The sequence below is a fragment of the Mobula birostris genome, chromosome 1 (genome assembly GCF_030028105.1).
Source record: "Mobula birostris isolate sMobBir1 chromosome 1, sMobBir1.hap1, whole genome shotgun sequence".
In the NCBI taxonomy this organism is placed as follows: Eukaryota; Metazoa; Chordata; class Chondrichthyes; order Myliobatiformes; family Myliobatidae; genus Mobula; species Mobula birostris.
The window spans coordinates 4,533,052-4,555,493 of NC_092370.1; the positions used below are offsets into that span (position 1 = coordinate 4,533,052).

The 22,442-nt window shown below is 45.3% G+C and overlaps 1 protein-coding gene across 3 annotated transcripts; it reads left to right on the forward strand.

Annotated features, from left to right (window-relative positions):
* The first annotated feature begins 2,346 nt into the window (after nucleotides 1-2,346).
* ccne2 (cyclin E2) lies at nucleotides 2,347-22,442 on the forward strand. Of its 3 annotated transcripts, none has more exons than XM_072251750.1 (12): nucleotides 2,347-2,372; nucleotides 3,264-3,290; nucleotides 3,380-3,458; nucleotides 3,540-3,602; nucleotides 5,853-6,007; nucleotides 7,589-7,724; nucleotides 12,943-13,089; nucleotides 14,313-14,408; nucleotides 16,706-16,840; nucleotides 18,001-18,112; nucleotides 19,959-20,116; nucleotides 21,244-22,442. In XM_072251750.1, exons 2-12 carry the CDS (start codon nucleotides 3,277-3,279, stop codon nucleotides 21,355-21,357), a joined length of 1,209 nt encoding a protein of 402 aa, XP_072107851.1. In that variant the 5' UTR covers nucleotides 2,347-2,372; nucleotides 3,264-3,276; the 3' UTR covers nucleotides 21,358-22,442. The 3 variants fall into 3 exon arrangements, with proteins under 3 accessions (XP_072107851.1, XP_072107834.1, XP_072107843.1); XM_072251733.1 differs by lacking the exon at nucleotides 2,347-2,372 and adding an exon at nucleotides 2,496-2,531; XM_072251742.1 differs by lacking the exon at nucleotides 2,347-2,372 and adding an exon at nucleotides 2,662-2,718.

Below are 22,442 nucleotides of genomic sequence, written 5' to 3' on the forward strand. Positions count from 1 at the left end.
CATGTGACGTGAAATTTGTTAACTTAGCAGCAGCAGTTCAATGCAATACATAATCTAGCAGAGAGAGAACAATAAGAATAATAAATAAAATAAAACATAATAATAATAAATAAACAAGTAAATCAATTACATATATTGAATAGATTTTTTAAACGTTGAAAAACAGAAATACTGTGTATTTTTTAAAAAGTGAGGCAGTATTCAAGGGTTCAATGTCCATTTAGGAATCGGATGGCAGAGGAGAAGAAGCTGTTCCTGAATCGCTGAGTGTGTGCCTTCAGGCTTCTGTACCTCCTACCTGATGGTAACAGTGCGAAAAGGGCATGTTCTGGGTGCTGGAGGTCCTTAATAATGGACGCTGCCTTTCTGAGACACAGGGTGGACAAAGGAAAGGCTGTGGATGTCATTTACTTAAATTTTCAGAAAGCATTTGATAAGGTGTCACACACGAGGCTGCTTAACAAGATAAAATCCTACGGCGTTACAGGAGAGATACTGGCATGGATAGAGGAATGGCTGACAGGCAGGAGGCAGCGAGTGGGAATAAAAGGGGCCTTTTCTGGTTGGCTGCTGGTGACTAGTGGAGTTCCTCAAAGGTCAGTATTAGGACGGCTACTTTTCACATTGTTTGTCAGTGATTTGGATAATGGAATTGATGGCTTTGTGGCAAAGTTTGCGGATGATACGAAGATAGGTGGAGGGGTAGGTAGTGCTGAGGAAGCAATGTGATTGCAGCAGGACTTAGACAAAATGGAAGAATGGGCAAAAAAGTGGCGGATGGAATACAGTGTTGGGAAATGTATGATAATGCATTTTGGTAAAAGGAACAATGGTGCAGACTATTATCTAAATGGGGAGAAGGTTCAAACATCAGAGGTGCAGAGGGACTGAGGAGTCCTCGTGCAGGGCTCGCAGAAGGTTTATTTACAGGCTGAGCTTCTTTTACCATATTGGCATTTACTTCAAGGGGAATAGAATTCTAGGAGAATAATTCAAGGAGATAATGCTGAGTCTTTATAAGACACTGGTCAGGCTGCACTTTTCAACAGTTTTGGGTTCCATATCTCAGAAAGGATATGTTGTAATTGGAGAGAGCCCAGAGGAGGTTCATGAGGATGATTCTGGAAATGAAGGTTAACATATGAGGTGCATTTTACAACTTTGGGCCTGTACTCACTGGAATTTAGAAGAATGTGGGGGAATCTCATTGAAACCTACTGAATATTGAAAGGACTAGATGGTGTGGATGTGGAGAGGATGTCTCCTATGGTGTGGGGTGTCCAGAACTAGACGGCACAGCCTCAAAATTGAGGGGTGACATTTTAGAACTGAGGCAAGGAGGGATTTTTTTTTAGCCAGAGAGTGGTGAATCTGTGGAATGCTCTGCCACAGACTGGTGGAGGCCAAGTCTGTGATTATATTTAAGGCAGAAGTTACTGTTTCCTGATCGGTCAGGGCATCAAAGGATACGGTGAGTAGACAGGTGTATGGGGTTGAGATCAGCCATGATGAATGGCAGAGCAGACTCGATGGGCTGAATGGCCTAATTCTGCTCCTGTGTCTTTTGGTCTTATCGTCTTATGGAGCATAAAATATAGGAGCAGAATTAGGCCATTCAGCCTGTCATGGATGATCCATCATCCCTCTCAACCCCATTCTCCCTGTAACCTTTGACACCCTGACCTATGCACCTCCGCTTTGTATATGCCCAGTGACTTGGAAGCGACCCGCCCAAATGACCAGGAGGAGCTCAGCAGGCCGGGCAGCGTCTGTGGAAAAGAGTACAGTCGACGTTCCGGGCCAAGACCCTCCATCAGCACTTTTCCATAGACACTGCCTGACCTGTTGAGTTCCTCCAGCATTTTGTATGTGTTGCTCTGGATTTCCAGTGTCCGCAGAATGTCTCGTGTTTGTGATTTGGTCTCCACGGCTGCCTGTGGCAATGAATTCCTCAGATTCTGGTGAAAGAAATCCCTCCTTATCTCTGTTCTGAAGGGATTCGGAGGCTGTGACCTCTGGTCTTAGACTATCGGAAACATCCACTCACAGTTCAGGTTGAGCGCTACTTAGGTTGGATCAAATGAAATGCCCGCTGGTAGATTTAGTAGCAATTTACAGTCGCTATTTATTGGTTGTGTCCGATGTTATTAGCACGCGGGACGGCAGTGACAGCCCGAACTGGAGTTTGTGTTTACATTCGGAGCCAAACTCACGTTGCGCGGCCGGTTTGTTGCGACGATTGGTGTTTTTTAAATCCCCACCCCGGGGGAGGGGCCGGAGGCGGCTCCAGAAGCTAGCGGGCAATTTCTCCAAAATTAAAACTTTTCAAAATTATCATTTGCCCAAGCGAAGCACGTTTTGGATTAATAGAGGTATGCTGAGTCGGTCATATTGAGGAATAGTCGAGCCGGGGGGAAAGTGTATTTTTCGTTCACCTGGGGGACATGCGCATTGGATTTGCTGGCTTGTTAAAAGTGTTGGCGCCGGCGCCAGCGGAGACCTTTCTGGGCAGCGGCAGCGCAGCAGCCGGGGTAAGGAGCGGCTTCAGTCACTGGGACCATGCATGCAGGCTCTTGTCCCTAAAAATACCCAGCCTGTGCCTAAAGTGGCGGGAGGGAAGCAAATGCACTGATGTGTATGACCGGCTCGGGAAATGATTAATGGGAGCCAGCGCCGGGTTCTTTAAGCGCTGCATGCATTTAATTCACCGGCTTCTCTGTAAGTGTGTGCTTGTACAAAAAAGAACTTCAGCCAGGAGACTTATGTGACCGTGATTTGAAGGCGAGGTGGAAAATTGCGATACTGAGTTTATTTAGTGCAAAGGCGAGTGTTTTTAATAGAGTTGGCGGCTGTTCTGTGACCGTGTCCAATCCAGGCTTTACCCGCTCAGTGTAAATTGGCGCGGAACCGGGTGGGACATCAAGTAATCTTAAAAATATCAAAGACGTACTCTTTATACTTCACCATCAACCCAATTAATGACAAATATATTGAGGATAGTATAAATAAGGTTGCTGCGGGGTGTTTATTTTGAGTGGATATAATATTAAGTTAAAGTCGACTGTTGCTCATGCGCCAAAGGGCAGTTTCAAAGGAACCTCTTTTGCAAAAAAAAAAGCCCTTTCGGTTACATTTTCATTAAATGTCCTCTTATTTTTTTAAAATGTAGATGACATTGAGGCTGACATGAAGTTAATGCCGTGGGTCTTTTTGTAAAATATCAATATTGTGTATGTAATATTTTACAATTGATATTTTTACAGGATTTTCAAGAGGATGTCGAGACGCAGGTGAGGAAATATTTATTTTTCATACATTTGGCGGGGTGGGGGTGAGATGGGAGGTGATGCTTATGTTCAATCCTGTCTGTTTTAAACAGTGATCGTTTACAAGCTAGGCAGGCAAAAGTGGAGGAACAAAAGAATGGCCCCGTGCAGTCCAAGAGGAGGAAATCTGAAGTAAGTGTATAATTTGACAACGTTTTATACCAAAAAAATGATACAGCTGACTGGTACAGTAACAAGTTAATTTCATTCTAGGCATGCAATCAACGTTGCCACGAAGCAGAAGTTAATAAGCGAAGACATCAGTTCCAGATACAGGTAGGGGACTCCTATTCGCATCTTTGTGGGGATGATAATGAGAATTGGCGTCGATTTGGACAGTGTTACTGCAGAGATGTACTAAACGCTCCTCCTGGGTAAAGCGAGGTGGGGTACAGCAAATTTGAGCATCTCTGCCAGTGATAGATAATGGAGCGGAATCGGGCCATTCGGCCCATCTAGTCTGCTCCACCATTCCATCATGGCTGATTAATTATCCCCCTCAACCCCATTCTCCTGTAACCTTTGACACCCTTAATAACTTATTAACCTCCGCTGTAAATATGCCCAATGACTTGGCCTCCTTATTAAACCTGATTCTGAGGGTCCAGTGTGGTTGGGGGTGGAGGAAATGTTATTTTGGATAGGGTTGTGCATTTTGTTCAAGTAAGCAAACAATATATATTTTTGATGCTTTAATCGTGCGACATGTCTTTAAAACTTTTAAGTGCACCCGACGGACAGGCGGTGTTGCGTACCCGCCGCAGTGCTGGTGGTTGGGAGGGCTCGGTGTGCTCCGTTGGAGCTTTGATTGACTTGGGTGTTATTTTGGGGGTTCTGTGGACGGGACAGGGCCGGGTGAGCGCGCTGTCCCGCCGCCGGTTCCGGCTTCTCCTGCGAGGAAGGGAGGTCCCTGGCGGAGGCGCGCCCGCCCGCCTTGCAGGAGCTGGGTGGGGGCAGAAGGGTTTTCAATTCCCGCACTAAAATTTAAAATGAAAACCCGCCCGGAAGCAGGAATATACATTTTTATTATGAGAGAAAACGCGGTGTTTTCCCATTGTGCTCAGAGGTTGGCGGGCGAAGTTCTGGCAGCGCGGATGGGGTGGGGGGTGCGGGCTAACTGTATCTCCCCCCACCCCCCGACCCGACCCCCACCGTTCTGTATAGTGACTGTGCAAACCCAACAACCCCCCCCCCGGGGTAGGGGGTTTGATTTGCAACCCGGGGTAACAGACCGGCGGGAAGGTCAGCGGGGTCCCCGCGACCCCGGCTTTAACCCGCGGAGCCGACCCACTGTAACAGTGTCGGGTGACCGGTGTGGGGCTTTGAACCGGGGCTGGGGGGTCGATCGATCGGAGCGGCCGGACCCGGTCGTTAAATTAAGACGGAAATGAATAAACGCGGGAAGTTTTCCCTCGCGAACGTTTAGCGGGGGGGAAATCAGAGGTGGGATGTGAGTGACACTCTGGCCTCGGGGTATTGCGGGGTTCACACCTCAACCCGGGGCTCGTTCATTCCCAACGCCGTTCAGCGTGAGACCGATGCCTCTTCATTCATCATCACCCCATTATTAATGCCGCCTTCCCTTCCATCAGCCTCAACTGAGCTCCCACTTGCTGCCAACTTTCCGAGATGCTGGACCCTGAGCTGGGGGGGGGGGGAATCAATTATTTTGAACAGCTTTCCCATTCTAAATTACTGTGAACCTGTGTTTATTTATGAATATAAAATGGAATTAGTAGCAGCAAGCTTAAAATGTGTGCCTCAGTATTTTATCGTTTTTGAAATACTGCGACCAGCAGAGGGTGCTTAAAATTCAAAGTTCAAATGTTATTATCAAAGTACGTTCAGCATTTCACCATAGACAAGCCTGAGGTTCACTTTCTTGCGGGCATACTCAGTAAATCTATGGAATAGTAACTATTAACAGAATCAGTGAAAGACCAGACAGCTAGGGTATTCGCTAAGAGTGCAGAGGACAACAAACTGCAAATATAAATAAATAGCAATAATTTAGCCAGAAAACGAGATGAAGAGTCCTTGAAAGTGAGTCCATAGGTTGTGGGAACATTTCAGTGATGGGGTGAGTGAAGTCATCCCCTCTGGTTCAGGAGCCCGATGGCTGAAGGATAATAATTATTCCTGATCCTGGTAGAGTGGTTTCTGAGGCTCCTGTGACTCCTTCCTGATGGCAACTGCAGTGAGAACACAGGTCCCTGGTGATGGGGGTCCTTGAATTCCTGTGACCCTACTCCGTGTAGATGTGCTCATTGGTGGGGAGGGTTTTACCTGTGATGGACTGGGCCGTATCCACCACTTTTTGAGGATTTTCTTAAGGGCATTGGTGTTTCCATCCATACCAGGCTGTGATACAGCCAGTCAATATACTCCACCACATATCTGTAGAAGTTTGTCAAAGTTTTAGATGTCATGCTGAATCTTCTAAGAAAGTGGAGGTGCTGCTGTGCTCTGTTCGTAATAGCATTTGATCAGAGCTCCGAATTACAATAACTTAATTTTTTTTGACAGAGTTGTTGGGCTCCCATTGCACCCGGAGGTGTTAGTCCGTGTGTCCTTATCCCTACACCCCACAAAGAGAACGATCTCACTGAAGACTTCTCCAAGTTCACACAATATAGGTTTAAAAATTTATTCCTAAACAAATCACCGCTACCACCTCTTGGGTAAGTACCCTGTTGCATAGGATTTGGGGCAACATTTCAATGGAAAGCTTCCAAATCTTTACCCCAAGTGTTTGTGTTTGCCAAAAGTATGCTGAAATGGTCTGATGGTTAAAATTTCAATGCTGCTAAAGTTCTATCTGTTGGATGAGAAGTGGATTATAAGTTGATGTTTTAAAAGTAAGACAGCATGGTACTGTCGCAGTTAGTGCGACACTATAACAGCTCTGGATGTTGGAGTTCAGCGTTCAGTTCCAGCGTCCTCCTGTGCAAGTCTGTACATTTTCCCCTTGAGCTTGTGGCTTTTCTCCAATTTCCTTGCGCAGTCCAAAGATGTACCGGTTAGAAGATCAATTATTATTGTAATTGTCCCATGATTAGGCTAGGGTAAAATTGGGGATTGCTGGGTGGCTCATTGGGCCTAATTTGCACTGTATCTCTAAGTAAATAAAATAGATAATAATTAAATTTGAGCACCCTAGTTTCCAGTAGAGAGATTGCGTCCACAGCCTGAACAGAGAACATTATTTATTGAGATATGGCACAGAAATGCCCTTCTGGCCCTTCGTGCCATGCAACAACCCCAAATTTAACCCTGGCCTAATTAGGGGTACAGTGGGGTACAGGCCCTGAGAGACACAACAACCCCAGATTTAAACCTACCCTAATCATGGGTACAGTGGGGTACAGGTCCTTTGCCCACTATATTGTGCTTACCTTAATATTAACCTAACCAGCCTATAACCTTAACACAATAAGTTGAATTTAGTTTGAGATGCTAACATTTTTAAGTATACCATGATAATGACTATCAGTTTCAGCTGTAGGGAGTGTCAGACTATATTCTTGGGCAGTTCAGTTGTACGTGGAAGTGATTGAAGTTTTCTAAAGTTCAAAACCAAAATCTGCATGGAGATAAAGATGAAGAGACCAGTGTTGCGTTAGAATGACAGTAAGGGGTATTAAAAATGCACCTCTAAAGATTAGCTTTTTGTCACATGTACATCAGTGAAATGTATCCATTGTGTCAATGACCAACACAGTCCGAGGATGTGCTGGGGAGAGGGCAGCCCACCCATTTCTGGTGCCAACACAGCATGCCCACAACTAACTGCCCCTAATCTGTACATCTTTGGAGTGTGGAAGGAAACTGGAGCACCCGGAGGAAACCCACGCGGTCTCCTTATAGACAGCGGTGAGACTTCAACCCAGATCCCTGGCTCTGTGAAGCATTTGCACTAGCGCCACACTACTGCACTACATATTTCAGACCCAGAGGTAATACGTTAAAAGCGGTGAAAATGACGAATGGACTGACGATCCTGAAACTGATGGGTGTTATGAGATTTGAAAAGGAAATGGTTTCTCAAATGGAACCAAACTGAAGTGGGCTGAGAGACGGCATGAAATCGTGTTCTGTAGCTACTTCAGCGATCTTTTCCAGGAGATGTCTGAAGGTGCAGAGTCGGAGGAAGCAGATTGTCTTAATGTGTATTCCTGCAGAGAGATTTCGAAAGAGCTTATTAACATCAAATGTGTTCTCGTGTTAGTGGTGCTTTCCTGACTTGTTTTTTCTGTTTCTAGCTGGGGAAGCTCTGAAGACGTTTGGTCAAACATGTTGAAGAAGGAAATAAAATACACGCACAGTAAAGATGTTCTCTCCTTGCACCCGTCCTTACAGCCAAAAATGAGAGCAATTCTACTCGACTGGCTAATAGAGGTTTGTCATTATATACTAAACTTGTTTCATTATCTTAGATTTGGATTCGAATTATCAGCATTCAATTTGCACAGTAGCTTTGAGGGATCATGTACTCCATGTCAATCAACCCCTCAGTTTCTGTGCCAGTTGATAGTGGTTAAAGTGTGTGGTATGTTGGCCTTCATTAGTCGGGGGATTGAGTTCGAGAGCCGTTGAGGTAACGTTGCAGCTCAGTAAAGCCCTGGTTACACCACGCTTGGAGTATTGTGTTCGGTTCTGGTCACCTCATTACAGGAAGGATGTGGAAGCTTCAGAGGAATGAGGATGCTGCTCGGATTTGAGAGCCAGTCTTTTGAAGATGAGTTGAGGGAGGGTTCTTTCTCTCTCGAGCAAAGGAGGATGAGAGGCGACTGGATAGAGGTGTACAAGATGAAATGAGGCACAGATAGTGGACAGGCAGAGACTTTTTTCCCAGGGTGGAAGTGGCTAATATCAGGGTGAATAATTTTAAGATGGTTGGAGGAAAGTATAAGGGAGATATCAGTTCTTTACATAGAGTAATGGGTGTGTGGAGTACCCTGCCAGGGGTAAATTGGGGACATTTGTACATTTCCAAAACACACAACTCTTGGGCACATGGGTAATGGGAAGCTCTGTGGAATGGAAAGATTAGGTTGATTTTGGAGTAGGATAAAAGATCAGCACAACATTGTGGGCCGAGGGGCCTGTACTGTAGGGTTCTCTGTTCTGCATTTGATATTCAAAGCTTCAGTTTGCAGGTATTGCAGCATCTCTGTTCTAAATGGATGCCTCTCTGTTCCGAGGCTGCTGTCCGGTCCTAGTCTTCCCCCTCTGTAGGAAACATCCTCTCGATCTAGGCATTTCCGTATTTAATAGGTTTCAATGTGAGCTGTGGCGCTTGTTCCAGGTAAATGTCACAAATGGTGTGTGGAGAGACCCTGATGATGCTCCTCTCTGTAGGGTCTTGCAGTCCGATGCCTTGCAGCTTCCTACCACACAATGATGCAGCCAGACGGGACACTTGACGGTGCTCCTGTAGAAAGTTGTTAGGATGGGGGAGGTGAAAGTGATCGTGAAATGGGGTTGAGTGGCTTTGGCAAACCCAGCAGTGTTTCACCTGTGTCTACGGTGGAGATGACAGCAGAGTGGTCTGGAAGGTAAAGATGCTCCTTGCAGCAGCAGCTGCTGGTGGGGGAAGTGACTGAGGACGGACTGTCACTTGTGTTGCCGCCTCGGTTTACTGGCCTCCAGATGCTTTGGTGTTTAGCCAGAGGGTGGTGAATCTGTAGCATTCATTTAAAGCGGAGGTTGACCAATAGGATAGATAGAGAAATGCAGTGCATATTGTATGTTTGGACTTTCGGAAGGCCTTTGACAAGGTGCCACACTTGAGGTATTACAGGAAAGTTACTGACATGGTTAGAGCATTGGCTGATTGGTAGGAGGCAGTGAGTGGGAGTAAGAGGATCCTTTTCTGGTTGGCTATCAGTGACTAGTAGTGTTCCGCAGGGGTCGGTGTTGGGACCGCTTCTTTTTATGCTGTATATCAATGAGTTAGACGATGGAATAGATGGCTTTGTTGCCAAGTTTGCAGATGATACGAAGATTGGTGGAGGGGCAGGTAGTGTTGAGGAAACAAATAGGCTGCAGAAGGACTTAGACAATGGGAAAGAAAGTGGCAAATGAAATATTTTGGAAAATGCATGGTCATGCACTTTGATAGTAGAAATAAATGTGCAGACTATTTTCTAAATGGAGAGAATATCCAAAAATCTGAGATACAAAGGGACTTGAGAGTCCCTGTGTAGAACACCCTAAAGTTTAACTTGCAGATTGAGTCAGTGGTGAGGAAGGCAAATGCAATGTTGGCATTCATTTCAAGAGGTCTGGCAGGGATGTGATGCTGAGGCTTTATAAGATGTGCTGGAATTGGAGAGGGTTCAGAGGAGATTCACAAGGATGATTCTGGGAATGAAAGGGTTATCATACGAGGAATGGTTGATGGCTCTGGGTCTGTACTCACTGGAATTTGGGATGAGAGGGATCTGATTGCAACCTTTCGAATGTTGAGAGGCCTAGACAGTGCAGATGTGGAAAGGATGTTTCCCACAGTGGAAATCTAGGACAAGATAGGGGTGGGTGTCTGTTTAAAACAGCGATGCAGAGAAATTTCATTCATTTTGTCCATTCCTCAGTGGGGTTCTGGTTAATTTTCCATCTCTCCATCTAGCCAGAGGGTGGTGAATTTATTACCACAGGCAGCTGTGGAGGCCAAGTCGTTGGGTGTATTTAAGGCAGAGCTTGATAGGTTTTCGATTGGACATGACATCGAAGGTTACGGAGAGACAGCCGGAGAGTGGGGCTGAAGATGGAAAAATTGGATCGGCCATGATGAAATGGCAGAGCAGACTTGATGGGCCAAATGGCCTAATTCTGCTCCTATGTCTTATGGTCTTAGTATTGGTTCTGCATCTAGTTAGGAGAGTGTAGAATGCCGTCACACTCCCGTACCTCTTTTTGGTTCGGGGGTTCCCAGTGTTTCTCACGCCGTGGACTGATGCCATTAAGCAAGAGGACTATTGAGCCCGGTTGGGAACCTGTGCTGCAGAGGATACAGAGACTCTGATTTGGGCTTATTATCACTGCTGGTAAATTACTAGCCAGAGTTCCCGGTCAGTCCTCAGTCTATCTTGTCTCATTTTACGTAGGAGTATTAAGTCGGACTTGATGTATTTGACTAATGTTTATAGAAGTTAGCTTTGGGAACTACTGTCTAATCTCGTCCAGCTCTCAGGCTCAGAATCAAGTTTATGATCAGTCTGGTATATTGTGAAATTTGTTTTGTGGCAGCAGTACAATGCAACACCTAAATGTACATGAATTACAATAAGAAATTTTTTTTTTAAAAAAAGTACTGCAAAAGCTGAGGCAGTGTCCTTGGGTTGGTTCATTGTCTGGTCAGAAACGTGGAGGAGGCGAGGATGTCGTTTCTGAAATGTTCTTCCGGCTCTGGTCCCACCACCTTGTTGGTAACAATGAGAAGGCGGATGTCCTGGGTGGGGAGGGTTCTTCACGATGGATGTTGCCTTTCTGGGGCATCGCCCTTTGAAGATGTCCTCTACTGGGGAGGCTGATGCTCGCAGTGGAGCTGGCTGAGTTTACAATCCTGTGCTTTGGAGCCTCTGTACCAGAGAGTGATGCAAGCAGTAAGAATGCTCTCCACAGAAATCTTAGCCGTATCAAATCTCCTCAAACTCTTTTTAAAATAAAAATATAGCTATTGTGCAATCTGCGTTGACATCCAGAATTTGAAACCACTTACCTTTTCCACTGCTGATCCCTCAGTGGGGACTAATGTGTGTTCCCTCGACTTCGCTTTCCAAACTCAGAGTTCAGTTCCGAAACTGTGAGAAGTTTGTGTGTTCTTATAAATGCTAATGGTATGCTGGCATTTATAGCGAGAGGATTCGAGTACAGGAGCAGGGAGGTACTACTGCAGTTGTACAAGGCCTTGGTGAGACCACACCTGGAGTATTGTGTGCAGTTTTGGTCCCCTAATCTGAGGAAAGACAAAGGGAGTACAAAGAAGGTTCACCAGATTGATTCCTGGGATGGCAGGACTTTCATATGATGAAAGACTGGATCGACTAGGCTTATACTCGTTGGAAATTAGAAGATTGAGGGGGGATCTTATTGAAACATTTAAAATCTTAAAGAAATTGGACAGGCTAGATGCAGGAAGATCGTTCCCGATGTTGGGGAAGTCCAGAACGAGGGGTCACAGTTTGAGGATAAAGGGGAAGCCTTTTAGGACTGAGATTAGGAAAAACTTCTTCACACAGAGAGTGGTGAATCTGTGGAATTCTCTGCCACAGGAAACAGTTGAGGCCAGTTCATTGGCTATATTTAAGAGGGAGTTAGATATGGCCCTTGTGGCTAAAGGGATCAGGGGGTATGGAGAGAAGGCAGGTACAGAGTTCTGAGTTGGATGATCAGCCATGCAGGCTCGAAGGGCTGAATGGCCTACTCCTGCATCTATGTTCTATGTTTTCTTCCTGTAAGTGCTTGGGTTTCTTCCGGGTGCTCTGGTTTCCTCCCAAATTCCAAGAGTGTACTGTTTAGTAGGTCAGTTGCTGGTTGTAAATGGTCCTGTGAATAAGTGGGTCGCTGTGCAGTGTGGCTCGTTGGGCTGGAAGGGTCTGTCCCATGCCACATCTCTAAATAAATCTGCCATCAACTCCTTGGTCTTTACTGACCTTGAGTGGAAGGTGGTTGTAACCTCACTCAGTTAGCTGGTCTGTCACGCCTTGTTGCAATCTGAGATGGTGCTGACAACGTTGGTGAATTAATAAAAAACCTATTCAGGTTAACTTCCCATGCCCGCAGGGAAAGGAAATACTTATCTTTCATAAACTCAAGGGATCCTGTAACTGCTGGAAATCCAAAGCAACACACACAATGCTGGAGGAACTCAGCAGGTCAGGCAGCATCCATGGAAATGAAAACAAATTGGGTTTTGAGCCGAGACCCTCTTCAGGACTGGAAAGAAAAGAGGGAGAAGATGGTGAGCGAGGGTTAAGAGTACAAGCTGGCAGATGATGGGGGAGGCAGGTGGGGGGAGGGGGTGAAGTGAGAAGCTGTGAGGTGGTAGGTGGTTGAAGGAATCTGATTGCAGAGGAGAGTGGACCATGGGGGAGAAAGGAAAGGAGGGGACCCAGGTGATGGGCAGGTGAAAGAGGGGAGAGGAACCAGAATGGGGAATGGAAGAAGAGAAGTGGAGCGAGGGGAAGTCAGTTCTTATATGCCCTTAATGACAGCAAGCTAGTTAGCTTTGTGAAGGTTAACTTACTTATCACATGTACATCAAAACGTACAGTGTGTGTTGTCAACGACCAACAGTCCGATGTGCTGGGGCAGCCTGCAGGTTAAAGTAAATTTATTGTCTAAGTATGTCAGCATGTACTACCCTGAGGTTAATTTTCTTGTGGGCATTCACAGTAAACCTAATAAACTCAGTGGACACAAAGACGGACAACTAACCAGTGTGCACGAGAGAATAAACTGCAGAGACAAAAAGATAAAAATAATAATGTTTACATATACAACGCAAATTGCGTGCGGAGTCCTAACGAGTCCAAGCGTCGCTGTGTTTCTGTCACCGTCACAGCTTTGTACTATTCGTGTGCCCGACAATTTTCTGGCTTCTGCTTTGCAGGTTTGTGAAGTTTACATGCTCCATAGAGAAACCTTTTACCTGGCTCAGGATTTTTTTGATCGGTTCATGTTTACTCAGGAGAATGTTCATAAAAGCAAGCTGCAACTTATCGGCATCTCCTCGCTGTTCATCGCGGCAAAGCTGGAGGTAAGGATGTGTGGCTGGCGTAGTGGGCGAGTATTGTTTCGAGCAGATTTTATTTTATTTACAGTTAAATGGCAGAGCAGACCCTTTTGGCCCTCCCGAGCCCCGGATTTAACCGTTCCACTGGGAGGATGCGGGGCTTGAACTCTGAAATCCGACTGCAACAGCGTTGCTACTGTGGCACCCGTAAGGCAGGAGCAGGGCGTTGGGAAGATGGACATTTACCAGGATGCTGCCTGGTTTAGAGAGCGTGTCTTACAAGGACAGGTTGAGCGAGCTAGGGATTTTGTTTGGAGCGAAGAAGGATGAGAGGTGTACAAGATGGTAAGAGGCATAGACAGAGTGGACAGCCAGAGGCTTTTTTTCCAGGTGGACATGACTAATACAAGGGGGTATAATTTTAAGGTGATTAGAAGAAAGTATAGGGGGGATGTCAGAGGTAGCATTTTTACACAAGGCGGTGATGGGTACCTGGAACACCCGGCCAGGGTGGTGGTAGATGCAGATACATTAAGACATTTAAATGTAAAGATCAAAATGACTGCTAATCTGTGTCCGGTGTAGTGCAAAAAAAAACGAGGATAAAGAACAGAATAGTAGAAAACACAATAAATATAAATGCATAACAACAGGAATTCTGCAGATGCTGGAAATTCAAGCAACACACATCAACTAGTCCTGATGAAGGGTCTCGGCCTGAAACGTCGACTGCACCTCTTCCTAGAGATGCTGCCTGGCCTGCTGCGTTCACCAGCAACTTTGATAAATGCATAAGACAGTTTAAGATTGATTGTATGTCCATAAAGTGACGCTTGGCACAGGAGTGTCTGTACACAAGGTGACTGACAGGAAATGATAGTATTGGTGGTTGGGGGTGTGGAGGGGTGGGTTAGTGGGTGGAGGTGTTGATCAGCCTCACTGCTTGGGGAAAGTAACTTTTTGAGTCTGGTGGTCCCAGCATGGATGCTACGTAGCCTCCTCCCTGATGGGAGTGGGACGGACAGTCCGTGAGCAGGGGAGGTGAGATCCTTCCTGATGTTTCTGGCCCTTTCTGTATGTCTGCCCATGGTGGTAGGCAGCCCTGTGCCAGCGATGCGTTGGGCAGTTTTGACAACTCGTTGTTGAGCCTTGCTCTCAGCTGCAATGCAGCTTCCCGTGTGACCGTGCGGCATAAAAGTAAACTGTCTTAAAATCTAATTTTACATTTATGGTTCTTTTTATTTCAGGAAATCTACCCTCCAAAACTGAATGAGTTTGCGTATGTCACAGACGGAGCATGCACGGAAACAGAGATACTGGATATGGAGTTAATTATTTTAAAGGTAACGTGCTTGAACATCACAGATCTAAGCTCGTCCTAGTTCTGGCTTCTCCCTTCCTCACCAGTCCTGATGAGGACTCTCGACCTGAAATGTCGACTGTTTTCACTTCCATAGATGCTGTCTGACCCGCTGAGTTTTGCCAGCATGTAGTGTGTTGCTTTGAGCTTGTCCTTTTTGAAGGAATTGAGTCACAATCGGGTTGATTATCAATGGCGTGTCATGAAATTTGTTGGTTAATAGCAGCAATGCATGAAATACACTCGATAGATGCACAATGTCGTAGTGGCTAGAGCAACACTTGCAGCTGGGGCCATCGAATTCAATTCCGATGCCATCTGAAGGAGTCTATACGTCCTCCCTGTGAACTGAATGGGTTTCGTCTGGGTGCTCTGGTTCCTTCCCACAAGCAGCTGGAACCCGCCCCCACCCCCCCCATCACCATGGGTCTTCCCAGTGTAGAGGAGATCTCGTGAGCTGTGAACTAAGTGTTACACATGACAAGGGCATCTAGGGAGATGCAGAGATGTAAGCTGAGAATCCTGTAATTGCGGGCAAAGTAACTCCAGTCTGGTACCATCACACCACAGTACTGAGCTGGAGGAACTCAGCGGGTCAGCCATGGAGGGGACCTGCTCGAGACCCAGTGACTATTCTCTTGCTTTTCAGTCTGATCCCTTCTGAAGTCTTTTATCTATTTATTTATCAGTCCTGCTGGTCTTGCCCATCTCCTGCCAGCTTGTCCTTATTCCCCCTCCCCAACCTCATTCAAGCATCTTCCCGCTCTTCAGTCCTAGTGAAGGGTCTCGGCCCGAAACATTGATTGTTTATTTCCCTCCACAGATTCTGCCTGACCTCCCTCCACAGAGTTCTTCCAGCATTGTGTGTGTGTGTGTGTGTCTGTGTGTTTTTCTCTCTGGATTTCCAGCATCTCAGAATATTAAGTTTTTTTTCCCCTAATGTCTGAAAAACACTGAATGATTTGGAACCCACACCTTTGTGTTACAGAATTTCAAACATGCAACCTTTTGAAGAATTTGCCTGTTAAACAATCACCATAACGAGAGTTGATCTTGAAAGTGTCTCTTTATTGTTTAATTAAGAGCAGTGAGAGGGTATTGTTTGTGTATAGAATTGTGTCTTTAGTTTAGAAGTAGTTCTTGCCTCAGACAGAAGCCAACTACAAATCCCCGTCTACCCTCCCTCTCACCTGTCACCTGCCAGTTTGCATTCCTCACTTTCCCATCTTTTTATTCTAGCATCTTCCCCCCTTCATTTCCAGTCCTGATGAAAAGCCACATCCCGAAACATTTCCGTAGAAGCTGCCTGACCTGCTGAGTTCCTACAGCATTTTGTGTTGCAAAGGAACCAGGGGTAACACAAGGTTAGGACACAGAAGAATCAGGCCATTCAGCCCATTGAGTCTGTTCTGCCATTCCATCATGGCTGATTTATTATCTCTCTCAATCCCATTTCCTGTAACCTTTGATGCCCTGACTAATCAAGAACCTATTCGCTTTAAATATACTCAATGACTTGGCCACCACAGCTGTCAGTGGCAATGAATTTCAGTCTCACCACCATCTGGCTAAAGAAATTCCTCCTCACCTCTGTTGTAAATGGAGATGCACCGCGCAGTAACCCACCTATTTAACCCTAGTCTAATCACAGGACAATTTACAATGATCTGCTTACCGGTACATTTTGGACAGTGGGAGGAGGTCAGAGTGTTGACGGGGGAAGATTTACTCTCCTTGCCGATGACGTTGGAATTGATCTGAGCTCCTCCCCAAGCATTGTGCCCTAATCTTGTACACCTCTATGAAGCCACTCTTGCACCAGAGAGAAGTCTGTGGCTGCCCACTCCATCTTTGCCTCTTGTTCATCTCTATCAAAGTTGCATTTGAGAATGAGATGGTGGCTCGCTTCACTGAGAGATGTTAAAGCTTCTGGTGTTCCGGCTCAGACGCTGTGGCCTCAGTTGGGCTCCATTGAAAAGGAGACTGGTTTCTGCACATTAATTTTTCCCTCTTTGCAAACTTGACCGATCAATTAACTTTCAAGGAGTTTAAAAATCGTGTTCTCCATATTGATTTACTGGAACCTTTTTTTGCACATTGGTTGTCAGCTTTTGTTTATAGTTTTTCATAAGTTGTATTTCTCTTTTCATGTGAATGGCTGCAAGAAAATGAGTCAAGTTATATATGGTGATGTGTACCTTGAACTTGCAGACTCATTTCAACAGTAATAATGATCACACAGTACGAAGTAACTCAGTATTTTGTTTTCCTTTTCCCTAGGCACTGAATTGGGAGTTGTGTCCGGTGACTGTTGTTTGCTGGTTAAACCTTTACCTTCAAATTGTCTTTTTAAAGGAAGTACCCAACATGTCCCTTCCTCAGTATTCGCAAGATGTCTTCATACAGATTGCTCGGGTAACTACTTTCAGTGTTTTCAAGCAACTGTTTTAAAAACCAGTTTAAAGTAATTAATACCAGAACACAACAGGCCATTCGGCCCACATTGTCATGGTGAACCAATTAAACTGGTAATCAAGTGGCTAACTGAACTAATTTCCTCCGCCTACACAATGTCCTTATCCTTCCATTTTCCTCACATTCATGTGTCTGTCTAAATGTCACAAGTCTCTAACACATCTGCTTCTACCACCACCCCAGGCAGCACGTTCCAGGTGCCAATCATTCTGTGTATATTTAAAAAAAATACTTGCCCCTTGCATGTCCTTTGAACTTGCCCCTTCTCACCTTAACTGCATGCCCTCTGGTGTTAGATATTTCAATCCCGGGAAAAAGATGCTCTTTTTCTACTCTCTCTGCCTCTCATAAACCTCTATCAAACCTTCCCTCAGTCTCCAGTACTCCAGAGAAAACAGCTCTAACTCGTTCAACTTCTAACCCAGGCAGCTTCCTGGTAAACCTCTTCTGTGCCCTTTTCAAAGCCTCGACATCCTTCCTATAATGGGCCACCAGAGCCGTGCAGCCTGCCACGTGTGGCCTAAATGACGAGCTAAGCTGATTAGTGAGTGGTTTCGGGAGGTGCACCCCTTTTTGCTTCTGTACCTGTTCTGCATTTGTTTTAACTTTGATGTTTCCCGTTTAGTAATTTACACCTGCCAAATGCTTCCTTCAGCTCCGAGTTTCATTGAACAATGTACTTCCAGGAGTCTCTTCTACAGCAGCTTCATTTACCAAGTGTCCTGGCTTGTCTGACTTCCCAAAACACATCCTTTTGCACGTTAAACTCCATCTGCCATTCCATAACCCCCTTTCCCGGTTGATGTAAATCTTGGGGAAGCATCATCACTGTCCGATGTAGCATAAAATTGCTGTCATCCAGAAACCTGCAATTTGTCTGTAGTATCAAACCCTCTTCACCACGTTAACTGATCTGACCTGTTGTGTATCCTGAGACTCATTTGGGTTCTAGTATTTGGTCTGAACAACTGAACCTGTTGATCATGTCTGCATGCTTTTGTGTATTGAGTTGCTGCCATGTTGACTGATTAGATATTTGCAATGGGGCCTGCTGATTGTACACTATAAAATAATTAACGTATTACCATCTTTCTGTGCAGCTTCTGGATCTGTGCATCCTGGATGTGGAGAGTTTAAGTTTCCCGTACGGAGTGCTGACTGCTGCTGCTTTGTGTTACTACACGCCCATGGAGGATACTTTCAGAGCTTCAGGTATGGCAGTTCTTGCAGCGTGGTCTATTTTGTGTAGAAATCACGCGATATGAGTCCATTTGGCTCCCGGTTTATACCATTGATCCGTATAGTACACTGGTAGAGAGAATGGGATGATAAATCAGCCATGATAGAGCTGACTTGATGGGCTGAATGGCCTGCTTCTGCTATCTCTTATGGTCTGACGATCTATTTTCTCACATCTGCCTCTTTCACCTGCTTCTAACACTCACTCGATTCTCCCACCAGAGCCAAATTACAGCATCCAAATCAGAATATCTTGAGAATGAGGGAAAAGACTAGACTGCCAGTATTTAGGGAGTCCTGTGGTCACGGAGCATGTGCAGTCTCTGAACTGAACTGCACTGCACTGCAGGTTTATTGTGGTACCACTGGTCGTATCTGCTGTTTTAACTTTAATGATGTAGATCTCAGACTCAGATTTGTCACATCGAAACAGTGAAATGCGACGTTTATATTAGCAACCAGTACAGTCCGAGGTGATCTGGGGGCAACCCACAAGTGTCAGTCCGTGCTTGTTCCGCCAGTGTAACATGCCCACAGTTTCAGCAGAACACAACAAAACAGAATGTGATAAAGCTAGCTCCCCTCTTCCCTCTCACTCTGACCCTGGGATCAGTCATCTCCGGTCTGCAGTGGACTGGTGGATTTGCAGATATTGGTCCCCAGCAGACTTACAGAAAATCGCAGGGCTCTGGCCATTGGGTCTCAACTCAGTTATGGAGCACCACAACAAACAGGCCCTTCGGCCCACCTTGTTTGTGCTGACCCGGTCTCCTCTGTAAGCGAGAGATTCTGCTGATGCCTGGAAACCCAGAGTAACACCTGCAGACTTCTGAGTGACCTTTGGGATTTTGTACTTCGTGGTGATCGAGAACTCACTGGCGAATGAGGAACTGAACTCCAGACTCGCCACCAGCCCTCGTCCTTGCTGGTCTGCCGGCGGTGCCTACGTCACTGGCCCTCAAATGCAGAGCAGAGGGTCAGACTCCCTCTCTCTGTCCCCAAAAACCACCCCTATGAACCTCTTTTATATCAAAAAGAACAACTAGTTTGGGCAGGTACGTGAATGGTAGGGATGTGGAGGGTTCTGGTGCCGGTCGATGGGAGTAGACAGTTTAAATGTTTCAGTGTGGGCTAGATGGGTGGAAGGGCCTGTGTTTTCCCATGATTATGACTGCGCCGCCATTCCATCATGGCTGATTTATTGTTCCCTTCAACCCCATTCTCCCACCTTTGACACCCTGGCTCGTCGAGAACCTGTCAACCTCTCCTTTAAGTACACCCAATAAATTGTCCTCCACAGCCGTCCGTGCCAATGAATTTCACATATTCACCTCCTGGCTGAAGAAATTCCTCCTACTCCTTTTCTAAAGGGACATCCTCTATTCTGTGCCCCTCTGGTTCTAGACTCCCCCACTATAGGAAATGCTCTGTCCACGTCCATTTTATCTAAACCTTTCATATTACAGTAGGTTCAATGAGCATTCCCCCCCGCCCCCCCCGCAAAGCAAATACAAGCCCAGAGCCATCAAGTAATCCAGGCAGCACCCTGCTAAATCTGCTCTGCACCAAAGGTCCCACATCCTTTCTGTAATGAGGCCATCAGAACTGAGCACAATTTTCCAAGTGTGGCCTAACCAGGGTTTTGTAGAGCTGCAACGTTACCTCACAGCTTTTGAACTCAATCCGCCGACTAATGAAGCCCAACACACGATATTTCGTCTGAACAACACTATCAACTTGCAGAATAACCTTGCAGTTTGACATGATCTGCAGTGTTTGTGTGCTATTTCTAATATTTGTTCTGCCTATTTGTTTCTAGGCCTGAAATGGGAGAACATTTCTGCGTGTTTTAACTGGATGGTCCCTTTTGCAAAGACAGTGAGTGAAGGAGACGCAGTGAAGTTGAGAGACTTTAAACACGTGGCAAACGAGGACCGACACAACATCCAGACACACACCAAGTACCTGGATATGCTAGTGAGTATTCCACCTTTGTTATTAGTGACAGTGCTGAGTTCGAGCTACGCTGCCCCTGGAACCTCACAACCCAAATTAACTCAAACTTAATCATGGGATGATTTACAAGGACGAGTTAACCTTCCTGGTAGCTCCTTGTACTGTGAGAGGAAACGAGAACACCCTGATTCCTCACCAAGGACATCGGAATTAAACTCCAGAAAGCTGCAAGCTCTAATAGTCTATTCACTACTGTAGTAAAGCAGTACTCTTGTATACTGTTTAGACAGGCAGGGTCAATGTAAGAAGCTCCAAGCACTCTGCAAACTTATTCTTCAGTTTTGTTTATCCTTTACAAAAGGAAAATCAGGGTTCGTGGACCCCAGGTTGGGAGGCGCTGATCTCCGTGGACTGACTTCAGAAAGGCCTTTGAGAAGCTCCTACGTTGGGGTTGGGAGCCAGAAATTTAAATTACATAGCTTGTTAACAGCAGGTGATGGTAAACTGGGACTAGTGGTGAACCACAAAGCTTTGGATTTGAATTCAGATTAAATTATTTATCATGTGTATATGGAAACATTGATGCATCATTTGCGTTAACATGCAACCCAGCCCGCTGCCTTCTCCCATAACCTCCTAATGCCCTTACTAGTCAAGAACTTATCAACTTCTGCTTTAAATATACCCAATAACTTGGTCTCCATGGCTGTCTGTGGCAAAGATTCCACAGAAATATCATCTTCTGGCTAAATAAATTCCTCTTCATCTCTGTTCAAAATGGACGTCCCTCTATTTTGTGGCTGCGGCCTCTGGTCCTAGACCCTCGCTATTGGAAACATCCTCTCCGCCTGCCTTCTCCTTTTTAATGCTGAATCCTCTTGAGCCAAAGCCTCAGCTCCCCACTTTACTCTGGCCCACTCTGACAGAGGCCTCTCCAGAAACGGCTGCTTGTTGTCCCTGTTTTATTGGCTGTTGTTAATCAGCCCCCATCAACTTTTAATTTGCAAATATTGATTTCAGAGTGCTGTTCAATGAAATTAAAGTCCCGACGCTTGTAAGATTGCGATGAATGTTATATTCATTTGATTGCTTTTGAATGACAATTTGATGGGTCTATGAACTAATTGAATTATACTTTGTACTTTCAGGATGAGGTGCATGTGAGGAAAATGGAGTCCACAGCAAGGCTGTCACCCGTGTCCATCGGAGGGATATTGACTCCACCTAAAAGTACTGAAAAACCGTCCAGTTTGTTGTACTGAAGTTGAATTTGCTGTAGAGGAACGAATGGAAAAACCGGACAACTGTGGAATTAACGGCTGGGGTTGTACGATGCCTTGAGATGCAGCTGGAAACTCTTACTGGAGTTAATTTTAGGAAAAAACATCTAATGGTTTTGGATTTGTTTTAAAGAACGGGCAAGCTGGGAGCTGGCTCCACAATGTTTTACTTCCACCGAGAAGACCCCTGTGGTGGGTCTGTTCTGGGGAAGGAAAAAGTGTACTTTTAAACAAAACCCAGAGATGACTACTGCACATTTTTTTAAAAAAAGGCAGCTCATACTATCCATTTCAATAATGGTTTTATTCAGAAAGATGTGCGAGCATTGTGATTAATTTTCTTGTGGAGTGGGAAGACTAGTAAAGCTGTGATTTTGTCACAGGACAGAGCCATTGCTTGATTTGCAGTAAAATGTAACTGCTGTGAAATAGTGCACTGTGGAGCTGAGAACTTTATCGAGGGATCACATTACTCTTGTACGTTTACAACAGGGAGGTGGGTAAATTGCAGTGGAGATTTAACAGTTTGTGAAGATTTGAGTCAATTTACAATAAGCAGACCGATGTTAAGTATTATGTCTTGATAATGTAACTCACTGAAGGTTTGCACTGTCTTTTAAGAATTGTATGGTAGACAAGTAAAATGCAGGGGGTATGGAGTTGGGACCTGTGTTGGGTGTTAGAGCCTGGACTGTAACTGAGCAGCTGATCAAATAAGCATTCTCTCATTAATGGGCTTCATCTGCACCATCTGGCTAAGGGAGCAAAGGGAGTGATGTTTATTGCACTGTGAAAGAGACCACGTACATAAACCTCAAAGCAGTTCACCACTAATTCCTCACCCAGCTAAACTAAATCTCACTGCCAAAGAAACATGAATTTTATTGTATTACTGTAAATAGTTTTGTAAAAATGTACAGTAAATTACCTGTTAAAGACAGCTATCCAACTATACAATTTCCAGTGATCTATGAATGAGCATTGAATGGGTAAGCTATGAACTAGCGGAATATTTTATGGACAGGTGTAAGACTCGTACTACGAAATTAGGTGCTGTGAAATTAAAT

What these genes read in the sequence shown, in the direction of transcription:
- ccne2 (XM_072251750.1), top strand. An exon ending in TACTCGACTGGCTAATAGAG is followed by an intron (nt 7,725 to 12,942) that starts GTTTGTCATTAT and finishes TCTGCTTTGCAG; the next exon opens with GTTTGTGAAGTTTACATGCT. An exon ending in TGGAGTTAATTATTTTAAAG is followed by an intron (nt 14,409 to 16,705) that starts GTAACGTGCTTG and finishes CCTTTTCCCTAG; the next exon opens with GCACTGAATTGGGAGTTGTG.